Source organism: Myodes glareolus, chromosome 10, assembly GCF_982192425.1.
Source record: "Myodes glareolus chromosome 10, mMyoGla1.1, whole genome shotgun sequence".
In the NCBI taxonomy this organism is placed as follows: Eukaryota; Metazoa; Chordata; class Mammalia; order Rodentia; family Cricetidae; genus Myodes; species Myodes glareolus.
This window is the reverse complement of record NC_142035.1, coordinates 47,916,505-47,937,986: the sequence shown is the minus strand read 5'-3', so window position 1 is coordinate 47,937,986 and position 21,482 is coordinate 47,916,505. Positions and strand designations below refer to the sequence as shown.

The window sequence follows — 21,482 nt, the reverse complement described above, 5'->3', positions numbered from 1 at the left end:
GCGTTATTTTCTGTAAATTTTGAATATTTTGAAATTCATTTTTCAATATTGATAAACCTAGGGCCTTCCTGACAAGTGCAGTTACAGTAACTGAATCTCTAGCATCTACATTCTTTGTATTTGGAGATTTAGACCCGTGTTCTCATGCAGGCTAAGGCTCTGCATGGAATTTTATCTCAGCCCAGGCCCCTACTTGAGCTGTTTTGTTCTGTTCTGAGACAGGGTCTCTGGTAGCCTAGGTTGGTCTCAGACTTACTGTGTAGCAGAGGATGACTTTGAACTCCTGATCCTTTTACTTCAATCTCCCTAGTGCTTGGATAGCTGGGATGACAGGCATGTACCCTGAGGCCCAGACCCTTCTCCATTTTTTTGTTGTTTGTTTGTTTGAGGTTGGGTGGTTTTGTTTCTTTGAGACAGGTTCTCTTTATATAGCCCTGCCTAGCCTAGAACTCACTATGTAGATGAGGCTAGCCTCCAGCTTACAGGCATCTCCCTGCCTCTGCCTCAGTTATAATTAAAGGCATGTGCCACCACGAATCTGACTGGGCTCCTGCATTTTTAAACAAATACTATTTTATTTTGTGTGTATGTGAGTGCGGAATATATGTGGACCAGGTAGTAGAGGATGCAGAAGAGGAACCAACCCAGGTCCTATGCAAGAGCAGCAGTAAGCGCTCTTAACCACCAAACCATCTCTCCAGCTCACAGCTCACATCTCACATTCACATTTTATTTTATTTTTTTTTTGAGAAAAGGTTTCTCTGTAAATGTGGAAACTGTCCTGGAGCTAGTTCTTGTAGACCAGGCTGGCCTCAAACTCACAGAGATCAGCCTGCCTTTGCCTCCTGAGTGCTGGGATTAAAGGGGTGCACTACCCTTGCCCAGCTAAAATTAAATTTTAAGAAAATAAAAAATGGCCGGGCAGGGGTGGTGCATGCCTTTAATCCCAGCACTCAGGAAGCAGAGGCAGGCAGATCTGTGAGTTTGAGGCCAGCTTGGTCTACAAGAGCTAGTTCCAGGACAGGTTCCAAAAGCTACAGAGAAACCCTGTCTTGAAAAACCAATAATAATAATAATAATAATAATAATAATAATAAATGGCAGAATGTATGTAATAAAAATAGATGTTGATAAAAGTTAGTTTGTGAGTATTAAAATTATAAATAGATATTGATAAATATTCTGTGGGTATTAAGGGTTCATAATAATTTCCTAGTTCTTTTGTCAGTTTGAAAAACAAGTATTTTGGCACATATTTTTATATTTCTAGTTATAACCACTGAACAAATACTTAGATTTTCTAAATAGTTACTTAAAGTTATAGCATGACCTGATATGTCAGGCCAATTATCTGCTCATTGCTGATACAAAGTTACTATTTGAAGATCAAACAATGCTGACTTTGCAGGCAGAGGTATCTATCAGTTAGAGAACCCCACCTGGTTCCAGCTTCACTGTGTATGTGGTCTGTCCTTTCTTCATTCCTTCACTACCCTTGCCAGAGTCTTTGGACTCAAACCCCCTGGGATGTAGTATCTAGGGATCATTGAATTAACTGACTAGACTATATATGGTAACTGTCAGTGCTTGCATCTAAATTTGTGACAAGTTCCTCCAAGCCAGAGGTTGGAGCTGAGGCATTTAACATCCAAAAAGTCACCTTTGCTTTAAAACCTCCTCTACTTCTCCACTTTCCTGAGGATTTCCTTTGACTTCATGGAATTATAAAGTTAAGCATCACATAGAAGAACCATGTACTTAACCCAGTCTTTCCCAGTCAACTCCAATAAGTCCCAAGTCCTAAAATCAATCAAACAAAACAAAACAAAAAAAACACCATTGGCGGGGCAGTGAAGGGGAAACTTTATGACCTGTCTCCAAAGACACAGCGTACAGCAAAGCCACCATGCTCTGCAACATAATATTAAGGTCACAAAGCAAAGCTTTTTGGAGAACATAGCAGTGGCTATTCTATGAGGACAGTTCTAGAGTTAAAATAAAATCAATAATGGACTGGGCATGTGGTTCGGAGGTACAGGGTTTCCAAAGTTCCATAAGCCCCAAGTCGCATTTATAGGAACACATAAATAACCAAGACTATAAGAGATCAATAATACTAAGCTAAACAACCAGGCCTGATTAGGATTTCATTGTTTATGGGTGTGCATCTAGGGTCCAAACCCAGGACCTTGGCCATGCTATACTATTGAGCTACAGCCTTGACACAATATATAGCCCAGGCTAGCTTTGAACTCATGATTTTCCTGTTTAAGTCTGAGTGCTGGGATTACAAGTGTGCACCCCTCTGTCTAGCTAGCACCCTGAACTTCTTTTTTCAAAGATTTAATTTTATGAGTATGAGTGTTTGCCTGCGCATGTATGTACACAATATGTGTACCTGGTGTCTTCAGAGGCCAGAGGAGGGCAATGGACCCCTGGAACTGGGGTTACACACATTTGTAAGCCGTCATTTGGGTGCTGGGAACAGAACTCTGGAAGAGCAGTCAGTGTTCTCACCCACTGAGCCATCTTATCAGCCTGAGTTTACAATGTGCAGAGAACCTAGCTTTAGTTCCCAGCATCCACATCAGGCAGCTCAAAAATCACTTGTAACTCCAGTTCCAGGGGACATGACGTCCTCTTGTGGATTCAGCGGGCTCAAGCACACGTATGGGAGGGCTAACAGGGGCCTTCTAATCTCCCTTGCTGTGTTCCCAAGGCAGAGACAGGGCTGAATGGAAATGTCCCTGGAGAAAGGATGGGGCTTGATAAGCGGGACAAGAGAAAAGAAAAAGAGAAACACTAGCTCAGCCTAAGAGATGGGCAAATGTCGTGGTTACGCTAAGTTCGCAGTGAAGTAGATGGATCTAGCCGGCGAGGTGTGGGACTGAAGGTATGGTTAGGACAGAAACCCAGGCTTGTAATCTGTTGGGTCCAGAGGGGTCGCACAAAGATGAGAACACCACCAAGTCTAGTAAACCAGAAGCAAACTTTATTCCAGAAACCAGATCCTAGGAAAACCAGAAGCAAACTTAAAAATAAAAAAATAAAAAATAAAACACCGCGGGGCACTGAAGCTTATCAGCTAGCTGAGACCACAGCCAGAAATGGTGTTTGTTAGGCTGTGGCAAACGGCTGGTTTTTGAACCTACTTTTTATAGCAGGGGCACCAGTCATTATCCCTGAACAAAAGAATTTTACAACCTTGCCCCTGACCCTTGGGTTGGTCAGTGGAGACCCTAAAGAGGGGAGTGAGTGCTAGTGTCCATGAGTAATTAGGCAGCCATCATGAAATATGTTTTAGGAGAGACTACAACGAAAGTCACTAATTGCAAGAAAACATATATCTTTAGTAATTCGTCAGAAAGGGGGCTGCTTGTAACACTAGAAGGTTAAAAATTAGGATTCTTGGACTGAGAACTTAGAAGAAAAGTCTTTCATATTATTTTTAGGTAAATTTTCAGATATTGACTGCCATACTTTACAACCTTCATTATCAGAGCTCATTAACTAAACCTTCTTTTATTTATCCACTGTCTCCTGGTATCCCCAAGTACAAACTGAGGTCATGCCTCTCCTCTGGTAGTGCCAGTTTCCCATAACAGAGACAGTGTCTGAGTCAGAGGTCACATATCTCTGTCTCCTAAGGGTTAAACTCAGTTCACACCTACTGTTTGTTAAGGACAGTCAAGACACTACCCTCAGTTTACAGGGAGATGCTCTGGCCTTGTAATAAAACAGTCAGTTGTAAATAGCTAACGTTTCCCAGGCATCCGAGAAAGTAATCCCTGTGAAGATTGATCTGTGATCTGCTGAGAAAGTTGTTGATAGTTTACTTAGGTTTACAGCTTTATGTGTCCTTCTTCCTACATCCTAAACTTCTACCTTCTAATCTTTAGTGTCTATATTTTTATTTCTATATTTTTATTCTTGTCTTCAGACCCTTCATAATCCTTGTCCAGGAGATAGTTTCCCATGCCAGAGTTGGGGTTCCGAGGGGCGCACGCCGCCCAAGACACAGGCGCGGCTTCTCGGCTCCCTCCTCGTCCAAGTCCACAGGGTGCGTGGTAGAGGACCCCGGCGCTGAATGGCCTCTCCCGCCCGCAGCGCGTCCCCAGCACCCCGCGCAGCACTTGCTGAAGGGAAACTCAGCTGCCCAGGCGGCCGCCTCGCGGTTGCAGGTAGCCGTAGCCTGGGGCGTGCTTTAGGGTTCGGGTAGGGCCGGAAATTGGGCTATCTACTTCCGCCTCCAGACGGAAGTGTCTTACGGTTCCTCCTCAAAGAGCTTCCGGGCATACTCGACCGTAACCAGCCCCTGCAATGGCCTCGTCTTTGGTGGGCAAGAAGATCGTGTTTGTGACGGGAAACGCAAAGAAGCTGGAGGAGGTGTCGTAGGGTTTGGGGACCCTCTAGAAGGCGGGTGGGAAGCATGGGAGAAGGTACGATGAACACCGGGAGTTAGACCCTCGGGGAACGTGGATAGTTCCTGTGTGAAAGGGCTGGGCTTGGAGAGAGATCTCCGTGGAGTGCGGCGCCCTGAGGTGCGAGAGGATTTAAGCATTTATTTATTTATTATGTATACAGTGTTCTTCTTGCATGTGTGCCTCCATACCCTAAGAAGGCACCAGATCTCATCATAGATAGTTGTGAGCCACCACGTGGTTGCTAGGAATTGAGCTCAAGACTTCTAAAAGAGCAGCCAGTGCCTTTAAACTCTGGGCCATCTCTCCAGCCCGATTTAAGTTTTCTTTTCCTATTATTTGGGGTCTTGTATAGACCTTGTTCTCTTGACCCTCTAGTTTCCCGAGTTCTGAGTCTACATGCATGGCCCACCACACCCGTTTTGGTATGAACTGGTGAAGTCACCGGACTGTGGGAGCTGGAGTAGTGGCATCTGTGGTAAAGATCACTCCCTAAGTTCTGACACCTCTCCACCTCAAAAGTAACGGCAAACAGAAGTGTGTGGGGTTGATCCAGACCGTGTAGTTCACATCCGGCTATGGTTCATCCACCCTTAGGCACTTTCCATATCTGAAATGTGCCCTACTTCATAAGATTCATGGCTGGCCACAGTACAACAGCAGCCAGGTTAGCAAAAGAAAAACACAAGCCTCTCAAAGCTTTACATGCTACAGGTTTTAGAATGAAGACCCAAAGACAGTAGGTGCCGAGGATCTAACCCAGGACTTAACAGGATTGCTGTCACTGCCCTACTTCTGAACTACACTCCTAGCCTGAGGAAGCTGTTTTCTATGTAGATTTGATGATGCACTCCTGTAGAAATGATCAATCCGAAAGGGTATGGTATGGCCCAGTGCTAACAGACTGGGCAAACTCAGCAGGTCCATCCCGATTGGGCATTTCCTTGTGCATTGTTTCTGCCCTGCTTGTATGTGGTAGGACTGTTTCTGAAGTGAGGATAGGTCAGATAATTTTTTTTTTGTTTTGTTTTGAGAGAGGGCCTTGGTACGTACATATGTAGACCTGACTGTCCTGGAACTCACTATGTAGACCAGGTTGGCCTCAAACTCACACAGAGATCTGCCTGCCTCTGCCTCCCAAGTTCTGGGATTAAAGGCATGCTCCACCACCGCCTGGCATGGATGCTCATTCTTAGTCCAGAGTTAGTCTTTCTTATTTATTCCCCACCTGTGAGAGGAGATAGTGATGCTCTGACAGGTGTCAGTTCTAGCCATAGTTGAGTTGCCCTCCTCCAGTCAGCACTGCTAAGAAGGTAGGATCACAATGGGGACTCAGAGAGGCTGACCAAGTGACACAGCAGGAGGACCTTCATCATTTGAAAACAGGGAGGACTGCCATTTCTGTACAGGACCAGGGTGGTCTTTGAAAGAGCCAGAGCCTTCTAATTAAATTTTGGGATCCTATGGCCAGGTCAGTCAAGTAGACAGGTGGTGCCATCTGAATGGAGTCGAAGAACGGTGGATGTTGAACCCCAGTCCTCTGACTGAGCACATGGTCTTGCCATATTAAAGGGCCAGAGGCTAGTGGGTAGTGTATCAAGTGGAGCACTTGCTTATGCTTGTACAAATCCCCTCATTCAACTTTGGTGGTGCCTAAAGTTGAATGAGGGGACTTATACAAGCATAAGCAAGTCTCTCCGATTGCCTCTGCCTCCTAAATGCTGGGATTAAAGGCATGCGCCCCCACCGCCTGTCCTGGTTTGGTATTCTAAATCGAAAAGGTGAAAGTCAACTAGGGGTTAGTGAAAATATAAAACAGTTTTCTTTGCAAGGTTGTTCTGGCTAACCCTTGAATCTTCCTACTCTCGGAGAATGAGTGCCCGTTTAAGGTTCTGAAGGGAAAAGAGTGTACTAGATAGAAGGGTGGGGGAGGTAAAAGACAAAAATGGGGGGGGGGGCTGGGGAGGTGGCTCGGTGGTGAGAGCATGACTGCTGTTCCAGAGAGCCTGGGTCGATTCCTAGCACCCACATGGCAGCTCACAACTGTCTGTAATTCCAGTTCCAGGGGACCTGACCCATGGCAAAACACCACTGGACTTAAATAGATAAATAGACAAATAAAAGCAAGACCTGCAATCAAACAGCAACAACAAAGCAGAAGTTGGAAGGGAGAAAGTCTCTGAAAGTTGGGATGAGGCTTATGGGCCCAGTTGGATAAGCTTTAGGGGACTAATGGGAACATTACCCAATGAGAAAGGTGGACAGCACCTCACATAGTCATAGGGAATTGGCGGGGAGTTACTAGCAAATGGCATGACAAATGTTCTTTCATTTTTGGAACAGGTCATTCAGATTCTAGGAGATAAGTTTCCGTGCACTTTGGTGGCACAGAAAATTGACCGTATGTTTCTGTTTTGCTTCATTTTTAAAAGTGGTTTGATTTAATTGCCTTCCTGTGTCCTGACTATACATCTGTGTGTCTGTTTCCCTGATAAGTGCCTGAGTACCAGGGAGAGCCGGATGAAATTTCCATACAGAAGTGTCGGGAGGCAGCTCGCCAGGTACTTAATCATCGTGGTCTCCCGGTCAGTCTTCTGGTGGGCTCCTGGGGCCTGTGCCTTGTGGGGGCAGGCAGAGAATAAATAGTTCGTTGGGACACTGCCTCTTCTGTTCCTGCTCTCCCCTGCCTTTCTGGTTCTTAGTTCCACACATTCCAGCCATACATCTTCCCTACACATACCCACCCCTCCCCCACCCCTGTGGGGAGGAACCCGTTAGAGAATCGGGCTTCCAGCAGATTCCCAGCACTTTGTTGCTCTGTGCCGAACAAGCCTTACCTTGCCAATGCTCTGATGTCCACATTGCTAAATCGAAGACAGAGAGCTGAGTTGCGTGGCTCCTGATGAACCTGCACCTGCAGAGCTCACCCTTACCTAGTTGTGGGCTAGGCCCCAGCCCGAGTAGACCCAGAAATCTCAGGCTGTGTGTCTTTGTGTTACAGGTGCAGGGTCCTGTACTGGTGGAGGATACCTGTCTGTGCTTTAATGCCCTCGGGGGGCTCCCTGGCCCCTACATGTGAGTACTCTTACTATACCTCTGCCCTGCAGGGCCCCGTCAATCCACAAAACTGCTAGACTAGTAAGGTGATTAGTTATCTGATGTTATGGATATTTCACTATCTTGCCATCAACGCCAAGAAAGGATTAAGACTGTTGAGATAGGGCTGGAGAAGTAACTTAATAGTTAAGAGTGCTCGCTACCTTTCCACTGGACCCAGTTTTGATTCTCAGCACCTAAATCAGGTAGCTTACAACTGCCTATAACTTCAGCTTCATGGAACCTAAGTTTGTGGGTACCTGCACTCACATGCACACACCACACATGGAATACACACACACATACACGCAAACATAATTAGATATAACATAAAGAAAAGAAAAGAAGAGTTGGGTGTGATGGTGCATGCCTTTAATCCCAGAACCTAGGAGGCAGAGATAGGCAGCTCTCTGAGTTTGAGGCCAGCCTGGTCCACATAATGAGTTCCAAGCCAGCTAGAGCTATACAGTGAGACCCTGTCTCAAAGAATATAGGGGACTGGAGAGAGGGCTCAACCCTAAGTGTGCTTGTTGCTCAATTATGAGAACAGGAGTTTAGATTCCAGCATCCACATTCAGTTCACAAACTCCTGTAACTCTAGCTCCAAGGAATCCAACACCCTCTTCTGGCCTCTACACGTGCACATACATTCACATAGGTATGTGTGCACGCACATAAATTGCTCTTTAAAAAGAGGGGCTAAAGAGCTGGATTAGCTAAGAGCACCTGGGTTCAGTTTCCATCGCTCACGTGGCATCTCAACCATCTGTAGCTACCTTTCCAGGTTGCCTGACCTCTTCTGCCCTCTGCAGGCAGCAGGCACATATGTGGTGCATATGCATATATGTAGGCAAAACATAGATAGACATAAAATAATAATAACAAAAGAATAACAGGTGGGCGAGCCCTTGTTAGAGTGCTTGCCTTTATTGCGCCGTAAAGCCCTGAGTTTAACTCCTACCTGTGTATACTAGGTGAGCAGGCATGGTAGTGCGTACACTTGCAAGATGGAGACAGAAGGGTCAAAAGTTCTGGGTCATCCTGGGCTACATAGGGAGTTCTAGTCCAGTCTAGCTACATGAGATCCTGTCATAAACCAACCAAACAACCAGAGACACAGTTTTCTTTAATTATGAGAGTGTGGTTCTTTGAGTTTGAAAAGTGGTGTCTGCTTATTTATGAGATGATACGGCGCCTGTCTGAAAAAAAAAAAAAGAAGAAGAAGACAATAAAAAGATTGCTCTGTTTTGGCAAAGCAGGACACACATTTAATCAGCAACCTGCACTGCTCGACAGCCTCACCGGCACCACTGTGACTTTGATAGTTTGTAGTTTTGGGAATGTGAGATGTTACCATGTGCTTGCTTGGTTTGTTTTCTTAAGAGTATGCTTCTCTGTAGCCCAGGCTGTCCTGGAACTTGCTATGTAGCCTAAGCTTGCCCAGAACTTGTGGTCTTCCTGTTTCAGCCTGGGTCTTTTCCTAGTCCCCTCTGAGGTCCTTGCCTTCCTTTGTATATTGAGCCTTCTGTCTATACCTGTTGGTCTCCATTTTTTCTTATTGGACTCATGTTTCTCTCTCTCTCTAAAAGATTTGTTTATTATGTATTCAGTGGCCAGAAGAGAGCACCAGATCTCATTATAGATGAGATGGATGGTTGTGAGCCACCATGTGGGTGCTGGGAACTGAACTCAGGACCTCTGGAAGAGCATCCAGTGCTCTTAACGGCTGAGCCATCTCGCCCACCATCTCTCTTTCTCTTTCCTTCTGCTTCCGCTTGCTCTCCCTTTAGCCCCTCACTCCTCCCCCTCTTTCCTTTGTTGCTGAGCTATATGTCAGGCTTTGGATTATTTTCTTAGTTTTGACTTGAGACATTCTTTTTCATTTCTCTTGCCTTTGGGAGCTCTGGTCCTGTGGAGTAGGCGACAGGAAGATTAGTCGCTCTTACCCTTGGTACTGACTCTCCTTTCTTTCTTTTGTAGAAAATGGTTCCTTGAGAAGCTAAAGCCTGAAGGTACGCATCCCTGTGGTTCTTCCCATGGGTCTTTTGGGACTGAGTCGGGGAGTAGTTCCCACTTAGTAACCGCTGCTCTAGCCCCTGCCATTGACCTTCATTATCTTCTCCGTTTGCACACTGGTAACTTAGAGTTCACTCTTTACCTGTGCTCCGGAAAGCACCGTGGTGAACAGTTGGGGGCAGGCGATGAAAGCTTTGAATTTGAGGGACGAAGGGGCCATAGCTGATTCTGGTTATCAAGGGACTTGACCTTAATGACTGTGGTTCTTTGCTTCAGCAATGGCCTAGCCTGGTCCTCAGAGGGGGAGCTACTTTTTCTAAGCCAAGAATCTATCTTACTCTGGAATATATCCTAAAATCCCTCTTTAGGTTTTTGGGTTTATTTGTAGTTTTGTTGGCTTGTTTTTCGAAACAGGGTTTCTCTGTGTAGCCCTGACTGACCTGGAATTTCTTCTGTAGACCAGGTTGGCCTTGAACTCACAGAGGTCCGTCTGCCTCTGCCTCCCAAGTATTAAAGGAATTAAAGGCATACACTACCACCGCCTGGCCCTCTGTAAATTTATTTTTAAAAGCATTTTAAACCAGGCATAGTGGTGCATTCCTATAATCCTAACCTTTAGGAGGCTGAGGCAGAAAGATCCAGAATTCAAGATCAGCCTGGGTCACACATAAGACCCTGTCTCAGAAGAAAAAAAAATGGGCTGGAGAGTTGGCTCAGCAGTTAAGTATGCTTGTTGTTCTTGCAGAGGACCCAGGTTTGGTTCCCAGCACCTACAAGGCTGCTTACAACTGTCCATCACTTTAGTTCCATAGGATCTGGCATCCTCTGGCCTCTGTGCGCACTGGTACTCATGCATGTGACCAAAACACTTCTAAATGTAAAAATAAACAAATCCTTAAAAACAAAGCCCATTTTACTTTTTGGAGCAATCTTGTGTCTGTCATGCTTGGAGTCACATGCATGTGACCCAGCACAAGGGAGGCTTTGGAGTTCATCCTGGGCTACAAAGCAAGATTCTGTATTAAAAACAAAACCAAAGCTGGGCATAGTAGTCTAAGCCTATAATCCTGAGAGCTGTAAGCAGAAGGATCAGAAGTTCATCCTCAGCTATATAGTAAGCAAAGGCTAGCCTGGACTACCTGAGATCCTGGACTCAACAACAGCAAAGGCTGGGAATGTATTGCAGTTGGCAGAATGCTTGCCTAGCATACATGAAGTTCTGGATTCAGTCCCTAGTGCCGCATAAACCATGGGTGGTGATACATGCCTGTAATCTAGCATTCACGGGGTGGAGACAGAAGGATCTTCTGTTCCAGTACAGCCTGGGTTATAAAGTGAGTTCTAGGCCAAGCTGGGCGGTCTATATGAGACTTCAATCTCAACAAGAACCTTGTTTTAGTTGTGTCAGAGCCTGAAGAGGGCTTCAGCTCCCTCTTGAGGATTAGAGGGCAGCCCTTGCAGCTCACACCCCAACACAATCCAATTTGGAGAATTCTTGAACACCCTTGGGTTTCTGGAGTAAGGGTGGGTACTGGACAGCATGGACTCACTGACCCTCACTAACTCTGCCTGCAGGTCTCCACCAGCTCCTGGCCGGCTTTGAGGACAAATCAGCCTACGCACTTTGTACATTTGCCCTCAGCACTGGGGACCCAAGCCAGCCAGTCCTCCTGTTCAGGGGCCAGACCGTGGTGCGTACCCACCTGAACAGTCCTGCAGGTCATCAGAGGACTCTGTCTGTGACTTGAATAAGTGACCTGTGATCTGCTGCACGAACAAAACAAGAAGATGCTAGACTTAGCAGGGGCTTTGGGGACTATGCTAGCTTTGAGACAAACCTGGATACTACAGTGAGAAAAATGTCAGTCCCCAAACCTAGTTGACTGCTGGCCTTCTGCACTCAGATGTTGCCAGAGAAGGTCCTGGTAAAATGCATGTGCACAAACACCTCAAAGCCAAAACTACAGGCCAGCATGCTGAGATGGTCTTGTTCCTCTGCCAGGACCAGGGTCTCCTCCCCACTCAGGTTTTTGAGAGTGAGATAGTCTCTCATTTATCCCAGGTTGGCCTTGAACTTGCCATGTGGCCAAGATGGACCTTGAACTTTAGATCCTGTGGCCTCTACCTCCAAGTGGGGATTGCAGCCCTGTGTCCCCATGCCCACTCTGCAGCGCTCCTGCAGCCCTGTTTTTTTTGTTTTTGTTTTTGTTTTTTTTTTTCCCTTTCTTTGAGACAGGTCTTTATGTAGCTGTTAATATCCTGGAAGTCACTATGTAGATCAGACTGGCCTCAAAACTCACAGAGATCCACCTCTGCCCCCAAGTAGGCGTGTCCCACCATGCCTGACCTACAGCTTCTCTTGGTTGTCTCCTGGCCTTTCTGAATTTTCTTGTTCACATAAAATTTCAATCTTGTTCTTTGGTGTTCTGGTGGAAGCCAGAGCTTTTATGTGCTGTACAAGTGTTCAACCACAGAGCTAATTCTCCAGCTCAGAATTTCAGTTCTTGAGTTCATTTCTCTGCCAGTGGCCATTCAGCACCCCCTGAGGTTGCTTGTCAGACCTGAAGCTGACTTTTCTGAGCTTTTTGAGTTGCTTTTCTGCACATCCACACCATTAGAGCTGCTTGGGCCAGCGCTCAGTCTTCCTTCCAGCGTGTCCGTCTGTCCTGTCTGTAGTTCCCCAGTTGGACTGTACATAGATATTTTGTTTCATTTTGTTTGGTTAAATATTTTGGATAGTAGTAAAACAAAAACAAAACCCAGACACAACACAAAGCCATCTTTTTTTTTTTTTTAAATTGCGTGTAGGTGTGTGTGTGTATGTATGTGGATATGTGCACATGAGCACAGGTGCCCTTGGAGGCTAAAGGTGCCAGATCCCCCGGAGCTGGAGTTACAGATGATGTGAGCCATCAGATGTGGATGCTAGGAACTGAACTCCTGTCTTTGAAAGAGCAGTAAGTGCTCTTAACCACTGAGTCATCTCTCCAGCCCTACAAACCCATTTTAACTGTTCAGGGTACTAAGTATTAAGTGTATTTGTATTTACCCAGACTACAGAATGTTTTCATCTTATAAGCTTGAAACTACACATTGAATAAGCCCCCTTTCTTTCTTCACCTAGCTCCTAGCAGCCACCATTTTACTTAACACGCCTAAGAGTTTGACTACTCTACTGTTGCTATTTTAAGTTTATTTTTATCTTATGTGCATGGATATTTTGCCTGCACATATATTTGTTCACAACATGTAATGTGGTGACCATCAAAGCCAGGGAGAGCATTGGCCACCCTGGAACTGCAGTTACAGAGGGTTGTGACGCCATATGAGTGCTGGAAATTGAACCTCGGTTCTCTTCAAGAGCAGCCAGTATTGCTTTGATTTTTCAGGACAGGGTTTTGTTGTGTAGCCCTAGCTGTCCTGAACTCACTCTGTAAGCCAGGCTGTTCTTGATCTCACAGAGATCCTCCTGTCTCTGTCTCCCGAGTGCTGGGATTAGAGGCGTGCGCCACCGCTGTTTGCCTGTTCCCCCCGGCCCCGCTTCTTTTGTTTGTGTTTATTTTGGGGACAAGGTCTCACTAAGAAGCTTTGGCTGACCTGTCTCAGCTTCTTGAGTACCAAGATTTTCAGATTTGTGCCACCATGTCCCTGTTTTAATACTTCCTTTTTCTGTGCCTGGTTTAGCTCACTTAGCATGGTGTTCTCAAGGTTTGCCCACGCTGTAGCACGCAGAGTTCTCAGAGCTTCCAGGCTGAACGTTTGTTGTTTATGTACACTGTGTTACCCTTTTCTTCCTTGTTTCCTTTTGGTTTTGAGTCAGGGTCTCTGTATCCCCAGGCTGGCCCCTACTTGCTGTATTGCTGAGGACATCCTTGAAGTTCTGGTCCTCCTGCCTCCACTTCCCAGGAGCTAGGAGTACATGCGCCCCTCCCATGGTCTACATTTTCTCCATTGGCTTCTTTGTTGACAACCTCAGGTTGCTCTTCTTGGATCTTGAGAATGATGCTGTTGGGACCCAGGGCTGCAGAGGAGTTAAGATCTTGTTTCAGCCCTTTAGGTTAAACATGCAGTACGTGGTCAGGGCTGCTGTCAGAGCCCAGTTAGAGTGTTAATAATTAGTGGTGCCACCTGTGGCTTTCCCAGAAGTCCCCAGTTAGCCACTTCCTGCAGTGACTAATAGCAACTGCCTTAAACTGGCTGGTACTGCAGTCCCTCTGGATTTCCGATCAGCTCTGGCTGCCCATGCACTTTGCCGCCTGTCAGCTCCCATGCCCCTTGTGGTGGTCTTGTTTCTTGTCCTTTTTCTGGTCTCCCTGTGTACTCATTGTCCTTGGTGTGCTTGTCACACATTGTCCAGAGTGGCAGTGAACAGCATTTTCCTGGGAGTAGCTGTTTGCCTTTCAGCGTCCATTGTAGGAGAAGTCTGGGTTTGCTGTGGCTCAGGCTAAGAATGTTGGCCTCAGGCTGTATGGAAGTTCAAAGTGCCTCAGTCACTGGCTTTGGCCACATAGCTCCCCACTAGCAAAAGCATGATTTCACTTCGGCACTGTCCAACTATGTGATTAATCTCTATCATTTGTAGCCACACTTGCCACTGTCTGTGCCTTCTTCTCTTCCCACACACACCAGATCCTCTGTGTGCACTCTACCATTGGGCCATATTCCCAGTCCTTTCTGTTGGATTTTGTTTTGAAACAGGGTCTTGCTGTTGCTTGTGCTGGTCACAAACAACAGATTTGCTTTGAACTTGGAGTGCTCTGCCTCAGCCTGGGCCTGGAATTCTAGGAGCCTTTCTGTAATTATACCTCCTTCAGTTTGTCTTGCTTTGTCTGTAGTGGTGGTGTTACTGCCTGGATCTTGTACTGGCCTAGCTCTCCCTTGAGCTTCATCCCTGATCCAGACCAGACTCATTACTCGATAACATGGCATTTCATAACACTGGACATGACACGGTTGTCATCTTGTGACATTTCCATGTTTGAATTTGTGTGCCCTTCCCCCTTCTTTCTTTTAACGGTTTCACTATGTGCTTGGCTGACCGGAACTTGCTATGTAGACTAGGCTGGCCTTGAATTCACAGTGACCTGCCAATGCCTGCCTTCTAAATGTTGGGGTTAAATGTGTGTGCCACCGTACCCTGGTGGCCTTGAAGTCTTGCTTTTTCCGCCACCACCTTGCTCTATTATAGGTGTGAGGACTTGTTTTGTCCTAGCCCAGACCCTTCTCAACCTTATAGCTGAGGATGACCTTGAACTTCTATGCCTCCCAAGAGCTGAGACTGTAGGGCCTTATATATGCTGGGCAAGCGCTGCACCCAGCCATCCTCAGTTCTTCCCTTCTAAAATTTTATGTTATTATTTGTGTGTGTGTGTGTGCACGCTCGAGTGTGTGTTGTGTGTATGCCATGTTGAATGTGTGGAGCTTAGAGGTTGCTTTTTAGGAGCTAGCTCTCATAGCTACTGTGGGATCTAAGGAGTGAAATCATGTAGTCAGTGTGTAGCAAGCACTGCTGCTTCTGAACCATCTTTCCAGACTGCTCGTTTTTGCCAAATTTTCAAAATCGGCTCAACTTTTCTTCAGTGAGTTTATCAAAACTACAGAAAGAAGGTTATCCCAGTGGTATTGGCGGGCCAGTCAAATGCAAAGTCCTTTGTTGTGCATCTGTGTGTGCATGAACGTGTGAAGATCAGGCAGGGTACAGCCTCAGGGTGCTGCTCATCTTGTGGCTTTGTTTACAGGTTCTCACTCTGTAGGCTGGGCCAACCTCGAACTCAGAGAACATCTGCCTCCTGAGTTCATCTTTTTTTTTTTTTTTTTTGATTTTTCAAGACAGGCTTTCTTTGTGTAGTCCTGGCTGTCCTGGAACTCTGTAAACCAGGCTGGCCTTAAACTCACAGAAATACAGAAATCCACCTACCTGCCTCTGCCTCCCAAGTGAGGGCTAAAAGGTGTGCACCACCACGCCTAGCTCATCTTGTTTTTTTACACAGTCTCCTCCACTGGTCTGAAACTTGCTAAATAGACTAGGTTGTTTCCCTTGCCCTGGGATCACAGGGCACTACATACACCACTGTACTTGGCTTCTTTAAAGTTTTTTGTTTTTATTTTTATTGTGGGTTCTGGGAGTTGAACTCAGGTCCTCGTTGTAAGACAAGAGAATCACCAGCTGAGCTGTCTCCCTCGCCTCCTGATGTTTTGAAAACAGATCTTACTTTGTAGCCCTGACTGGCCTGGAGACTCTTGCAGGCTCGCCCTCACACCCCACTACTGCTCTGCACCTTATTGAGGTGCCTAACAGACATTTTTAGGTACTGCGGATCCTTTGAACTATTAAACATTTTGAGTAATTCAGGTTTAGTCAGATTTGCAAACTAAACAAACTCTCTCTGGTTCAGTACATCTCCAGTTACACACCTGCCCTCCCTATTACAGGGGCGGATTGTGATGCCGCGAGGCTCCCGGGACTTTGGCTGGGATCCCTGCTTTCAGCCCGATGGATACGAGCAAACGTAAGGAACCCACATTTCTTCCCTGGTGCATGGGCTTGGGTGGGCCCTTTGCCTGTGCACAGTCATGCGGATGTGGGCAAGGCAAGCTTTGTTCCAGCTGAAGCCATTTCTGCTGGGATGGACACAAGGAATCCAGGTGACCTAGTCCATGGTGGGGCAACACAGGTTTCCTAGGTTCTGCTCTCAAGTCACTTGGCCATTTTATGTCAGCTGACTCTTATCCTCTGGCCCTGCTTATTAAGGTGCATAAACCTTGTGGTTTTGTGGGATGGTACTAGCTCCATCTGGCTGGGAAAATGCATTTTTTAGTTGCGCCTGTTCATTTTCTGAAACCCACACAGCAGTACACATGCTTAGCACTTCACATTAACAGCGCCCTTTTATTTATACATGTTTGTACAGCGCCATTACTGGATCAAGCTTTCCAGACTGTAACTCCCCCACTCGGCACCTCACGAAGCAGCCCTAGTCAGCCCGTCCATGGCTGTCAGGAGTGGCCTCTGATGGCTGGCTGCTTGGGTGGTCACAGAGCCCTTGGAATTTAGCTAGATGAGGAACTGAGTTTACTTTTGTTCTGTTTATTTATTTTACGTTAATAGGTGTTTTGCCTGTCTGCACCACTGTGCACCAGAGGTCAGAAGGGACGTCAGATTCCAGGGACTGAGCTACTCTCCAGCCCCACTTCCATTCATTTGTAATTAACTTAGCCACATGTAGCTAGTTCTGAAGCCTGAAGGGTGTGGGGGGGGGGGAGCTTTCTCTTTAGTAGTGTCCTCACACGGACAAAGCTGGCCCCCCAACCCACAGTACCGTTTGACCCAACAGCTCCATTGCTTCCTATCAAACACCTACCTCATTCCTGTCCCCCAGCTTCCCTTAAGAACTTAGGGACACATTAGAGCAGATTCAGCATCTCTCTAAACCCGTTACTGTGGGTTTCTATCTTACAGAAGAATTTAAAACTGGTATAATGGGCTGAGGAGCTGGTGGCCCATTGCCTGGTTTTCTGGCTTTCTCAGGGTGGAAGGTCCTTTGCTTAGGCTCAAACATGGAGTACTGGGGCCTGTCTGCCCCTTGCCTTTGCACGGGTTCTCGATATTTTTACCTACAGGGACCCCCCAATCCCAGACAGAATCACTGGACTTTAGGCTCCAGGATGACAGTGGGGTGCCCATCCTCCTGGTATCTGGGTTCCCTCTTTTCTGAGCTACTTCTCTTTGCCTCTTAGGTATGCAGAGATGCCAAAGGCTGAGAAAAACGCCATTTCTCATCGGTTCCGGGCCCTGCTCAAGCTCCAAGAGTACTTCAGTGTGACTGCTGGGGCTGGTGGCCAGTAAAGCCATGGGATGGGGAGGACTGGTGTAGAACTCCCCAGGAGGCGGGCACTCCTGGCAGGTGTTTCTCCGGGTTTCCCTTTGCCAGGGGATACAGGCAGCTTCAGCAGCCAGGTCTGGAAGAGCAGTTTGCTCTGCACAGGGGAGCTCTGGGCCAGGTGTTACTAAACTCTTGCCCTTTGGGATTCATGAGTTTCTTTTGGCCTGGCATAGTGGTGCACACCTTTAGTCCCAGAATGTGGGAAGCAGAGGCAGACAGATCTTTGTGAGTTCAAGGCCAGCCTGGTTTAGATAGTGAGTTCCAGGGCAGCCAGAGCTACATAGTGAGATACTGTCTCAAAAACAAAAAAAAACTATAGAGTTGCTCTTGCAGCCTCTGGGATCCTGAGAGAACTTTGGGTGCTCACACTTCTTAGCTGGGTTGAGGATTCGCAAAGAAATACACAACCTTTGATTTTAGAAGGCAGCAAATGTAAATTCTGGAAGGCATGTTTCCAAAATAAATGGTATATCTGTTTTGAGCCTTGTCTGTCTCTTGAGTTCCCTTTGACGGGGAAGCCATCCCGGTCGTGACCAGAGGGGCAGTGCTGTATAGGGGTGTTCACCTGCCTGGATAGGATCCTACTTCTCTGCTTGAGTTATTGTCCTTAGAGTTGTGACTCATGGCCTACCCTCTTTCCTGCGTCACCTTCATCCTGGGGGCGAGGTGGTGGTGGTATAAGCGGCACAGTGCACATTATACGCTGCAGATGACCTGAGTTCAGCCCCAGAGCCCATGTGAGGAGGGAGAGAGCTGACACTTGGAGCTTGTTCTCTGACCTCCGTTTGTATGCTATAGAGTGGGCCCTTCCTCCACATGCACAACTAAATGGTAAAGGCCCCCTCTCCTCAGAAACCCGACAGGACTCCTGCCTGAGCTGCCTTGTCCCATCATGTGTGACCCCTCTCCCCAAGCCATTCCCCGGGAGGGTTTCAGGGCTCAGTACCTGCCTTGCATGCAGTTCCTGCAGCTCTTGATGAGACAGGGTATGCTCAGGAAACACAGGGAAGAAAGCAGGCTTCTGTGCCCAGGCAGTCCTGGGAATAGTCCCTCATGCCCCCAGACTTGGCAAGGTGGCCTAGGGTTCAGCCATTATGCTGAAGGCATTTTTCCCAACCCCAGGCAGGGTATGTGGCTGAGTATAGAACACTGTTCTCCCTGCCTGCCCTGGTGCTGCCTGGCTCCAACATGGAGGACTGGGGAGTCTCTCTGCCCCTTGCTTATGATTCTGGCTGACTTTCTCCTCAGGGAATGCCCAGGCTGCTGAGGAAGTCCATCCCTCCCAATTTGGATTGCAGGTGGGTGCACAGGCAGCGTGGTGTTTGCTGCTCAGCTCCTTCCTGAATCTCCCATTCTATTGGCCCATCTCTACAAACAGCTATGGAGAACAAACTGTACCTGACCCCCTAGTGCACAGTTAGACTCAGGTCCACACCTCACCTAAAGTGTGTACCACTCACCCTAGCGCATCCAGCTCAAGTCTAGGGATCCCTTTTGACTTGCCTTTCCGATTTCTTTTTTCTTTTCAGTATGGTGGGCAAACACGGGGACTCCATCGTGTGAGGCATTCTGCAGAGCCACCCCCAGCTCTACCGAGAGGGTTGAGTGTCTTCTGCCATTCTTGCTATGCTTCCTCTTGCTAGCATGTTGGGCCTGTGTCCTTAAGGAGGTGTATGGTGGGTGGTATATTATTTGTGTTTTAATAAATAAAGCTTGCCTGAAGATCAGAATGCAAAGCAGCCACACTAGTCAGCCATACAGGCCAGGGAGTGGTGGCACACACCTTTAATCCCAGCAGCCACACTAGTCTAGGGTGGTGCATGCCTTTAATCCCAGCACTAGAGAGGAATATAAAACGGGAGGAGACAGGTCTCAGTCTGAGATTCATGGAGGCAGGATTGCCCATTTCGGTCTGAGGTACAACCAATGGCTGGCTGCTTTGTTTTTCTAATCATCAGCTTGAAACCCAATATCTGTCTCTGGGTTTTTATTATTCATGAGACAAAGGTGTTAGCATCCAGGCACACCCGGCCCCACCCATTTGGGGACCATGCAGGGCAGAGAGTATCCTGTCCCTTTAAAAGGTAAAACTCAACCTACTTCTTTCTTTTTCCTCTTCTGCCTCTCTCTCTCTCTCTCTCTCTCTCTCTCTCTCTCTCTCTCTCTCTCTCTCTCTCCCTTGCTTTCTCTCTCCCCTCTCCCTTCCCTTCTCCCTCTCCCTTTTCCCAATGAAACCCCCCACGTAAGTTCTGTCTGCATGGCCTGTCTGTCTCCACTCGCTGTGGGACACCTTAGACCTGCCAAGGTCTGATCTCACACTGTATGCTAACAGGAGGAATCTTCTATTTTCTCTGTGGTGTTACCCGATGTTGACTTTCTATTTTGTGGAACTGGGAGCCAAACCCAGGGCCTTGCACAAGTCAGATCACTAACACCGCACCGGGTCTTCAGCCCCGGTTTGTCTGCTGTTCACAGCAGGGCCAGCGCCCACTCTTGGAGGTGGGAACACAAAGGCGGGTGCTCCTGGGGACAGAGTGACAACCCAAGAGTTCTCCACACTTTACGGTGAGATGTGAGTTCAGGACTTCACATCATGGCTCTGTCCATCCTCGTTACACAGAGGTGACACAGTCCCTGACGGGACATGAGAGTGCACCTGGAGGAGCCGCCACGGGGGTGTAAAGGTCAGGTGTTGCTGTGTGATTTGTGGGAGGGAAGTGTGTGGCTGGGTGAGGCACAGTGATACCCACCAAGGTGCCTGAAAATGCTAAGGAACAAACAAAAGATCAAACCAGATGCTCCTAAAGGCCATAGGAGGTTGTTTGGGAACCCCAGTGCCAAGAGTTACCTCCCAGAGAGGCCCATGAGGCCCCTAAAACAAAAAAGGCTTTGCCACAGTTGCTGATTGCCTTCCAGAACTCAATGACAGGACCCTATTGCTGACGAGCCTACCCGATTGGAGAAATAGCTAGAACTGGGCTAGAGGTGTCTTCTCCCTGAGAGCTAGCTCCTGTAGCGCCAGAAGTTTCTACTAAGGATGCTGAGGAAAATTAAACCTCGAAGTCCTGCTCAGCTGTGGGTCCTGCATGCTTGGTGATGGAAGTACCAGGCTATGTGCACTGGTACACAGAGTGCCCACGTGGCTGTGGATAGAACCACGTTTCTGATTGGACTGGAGGTCCACTTCACAGGGAGAAATTCCTATCTGGCACAGAGAACAGACAACCTGTGACTAGGGAAGTCAGGGGCTCCAGGGGACAACAAGTGCTCTCTCGACTGGAAGGTGCTGGCCCACGAGTTTTCTACCGTAGGTCACTGCAGTCTGTATCCATTTTGCTAGTCTTGTTTCTATTTTTGTCCAGACTTGTCAACAGCTGTGTTCCAAAGACAGAGGAACATTCAGAGGGTACCAGGGTTCGGGATTTCTGAGAATAGTCAGACATCTCTCTCACACCACAGCAGAGCCCCAGTCGCAGGGACCCTTGAAAAAGGAGGCAGAAGGAAAGTAAGGGCGGGAGGAACGGGCGGAGGGTACTCGGTGACTACCCTCTGGGTCAAACCCTGCTCTGAGAGTTCACCACGTGCAGAATATCATCCCAGCTGGGCTTGGTGACCCCCCCCCCCCAGAGAGGTGTGGGGAGCAGAGCCCCTCATCTGAGTATCCAGCACTCTATCACTCATACGCAATTTACTTTACCCTTCTTGCATGTGGCCTGGGCAGGGGGTAGAGCATGTGGAGGGATTCGTGGAGAACGGCTCCCTCTATGCTTCTGTGATCAAGCCAGAAGCATGGCCTCTTCTTCCTTCTCCCAAGTCTCTCCAAATCACATCACTGGCCGTATAGGGCGCTCCTGCTCTCTCTCACCCCCACCATATCCTGGAGCCGCTTTCTTCACCACACAGCACCTTGCCGTATCCAAACCGTCTCCTCTGGGTCTCTGATCCCAGAACGCATCCCTTGCAGGAGCCTCTTGCCAGGATGACACAAAGGTCTGGTCTGTCTGTTCCTCACCATTGGGCCAGAGGCCACTGTTGGCGTTGACAGCATATAGATGCTACTCAACAA

The 21,482-nt window shown here is 47.6% G+C and overlaps 1 protein-coding gene across 2 annotated transcripts; it reads left to right on the top strand.

Annotated features, from left to right (window-relative positions):
* The first annotated feature begins 4,231 nt into the window (after nucleotides 1–4,231).
* Itpa (inosine triphosphatase) lies at nucleotides 4,232–17,897 on the top strand. Of its 2 annotated transcripts, XM_048459755.3 has the most exons (8): nucleotides 4,232–4,386; nucleotides 6,765–6,822; nucleotides 6,918–6,982; nucleotides 7,423–7,496; nucleotides 9,498–9,529; nucleotides 11,109–11,224; nucleotides 15,966–16,042; nucleotides 17,271–17,897. In XM_048459755.3, the coding sequence occupies exons 1-8, from the start codon at nucleotides 4,321–4,323 to the stop codon at nucleotides 17,377–17,379; spliced, it is 597 nt and encodes a 198-aa protein (XP_048315712.2). In that variant the 5' UTR covers nucleotides 4,232–4,320; the 3' UTR covers nucleotides 17,380–17,897. The 2 variants fall into 2 exon arrangements, with proteins under 2 accessions (XP_048315712.2, XP_048315715.2); XM_048459758.3 differs by lacking the exon at nucleotides 6,765–6,822 and having other exon boundaries at nucleotides 4,328–4,439.
* Nucleotides 17,898–21,482: the final 3,585 nt, after the last annotated feature.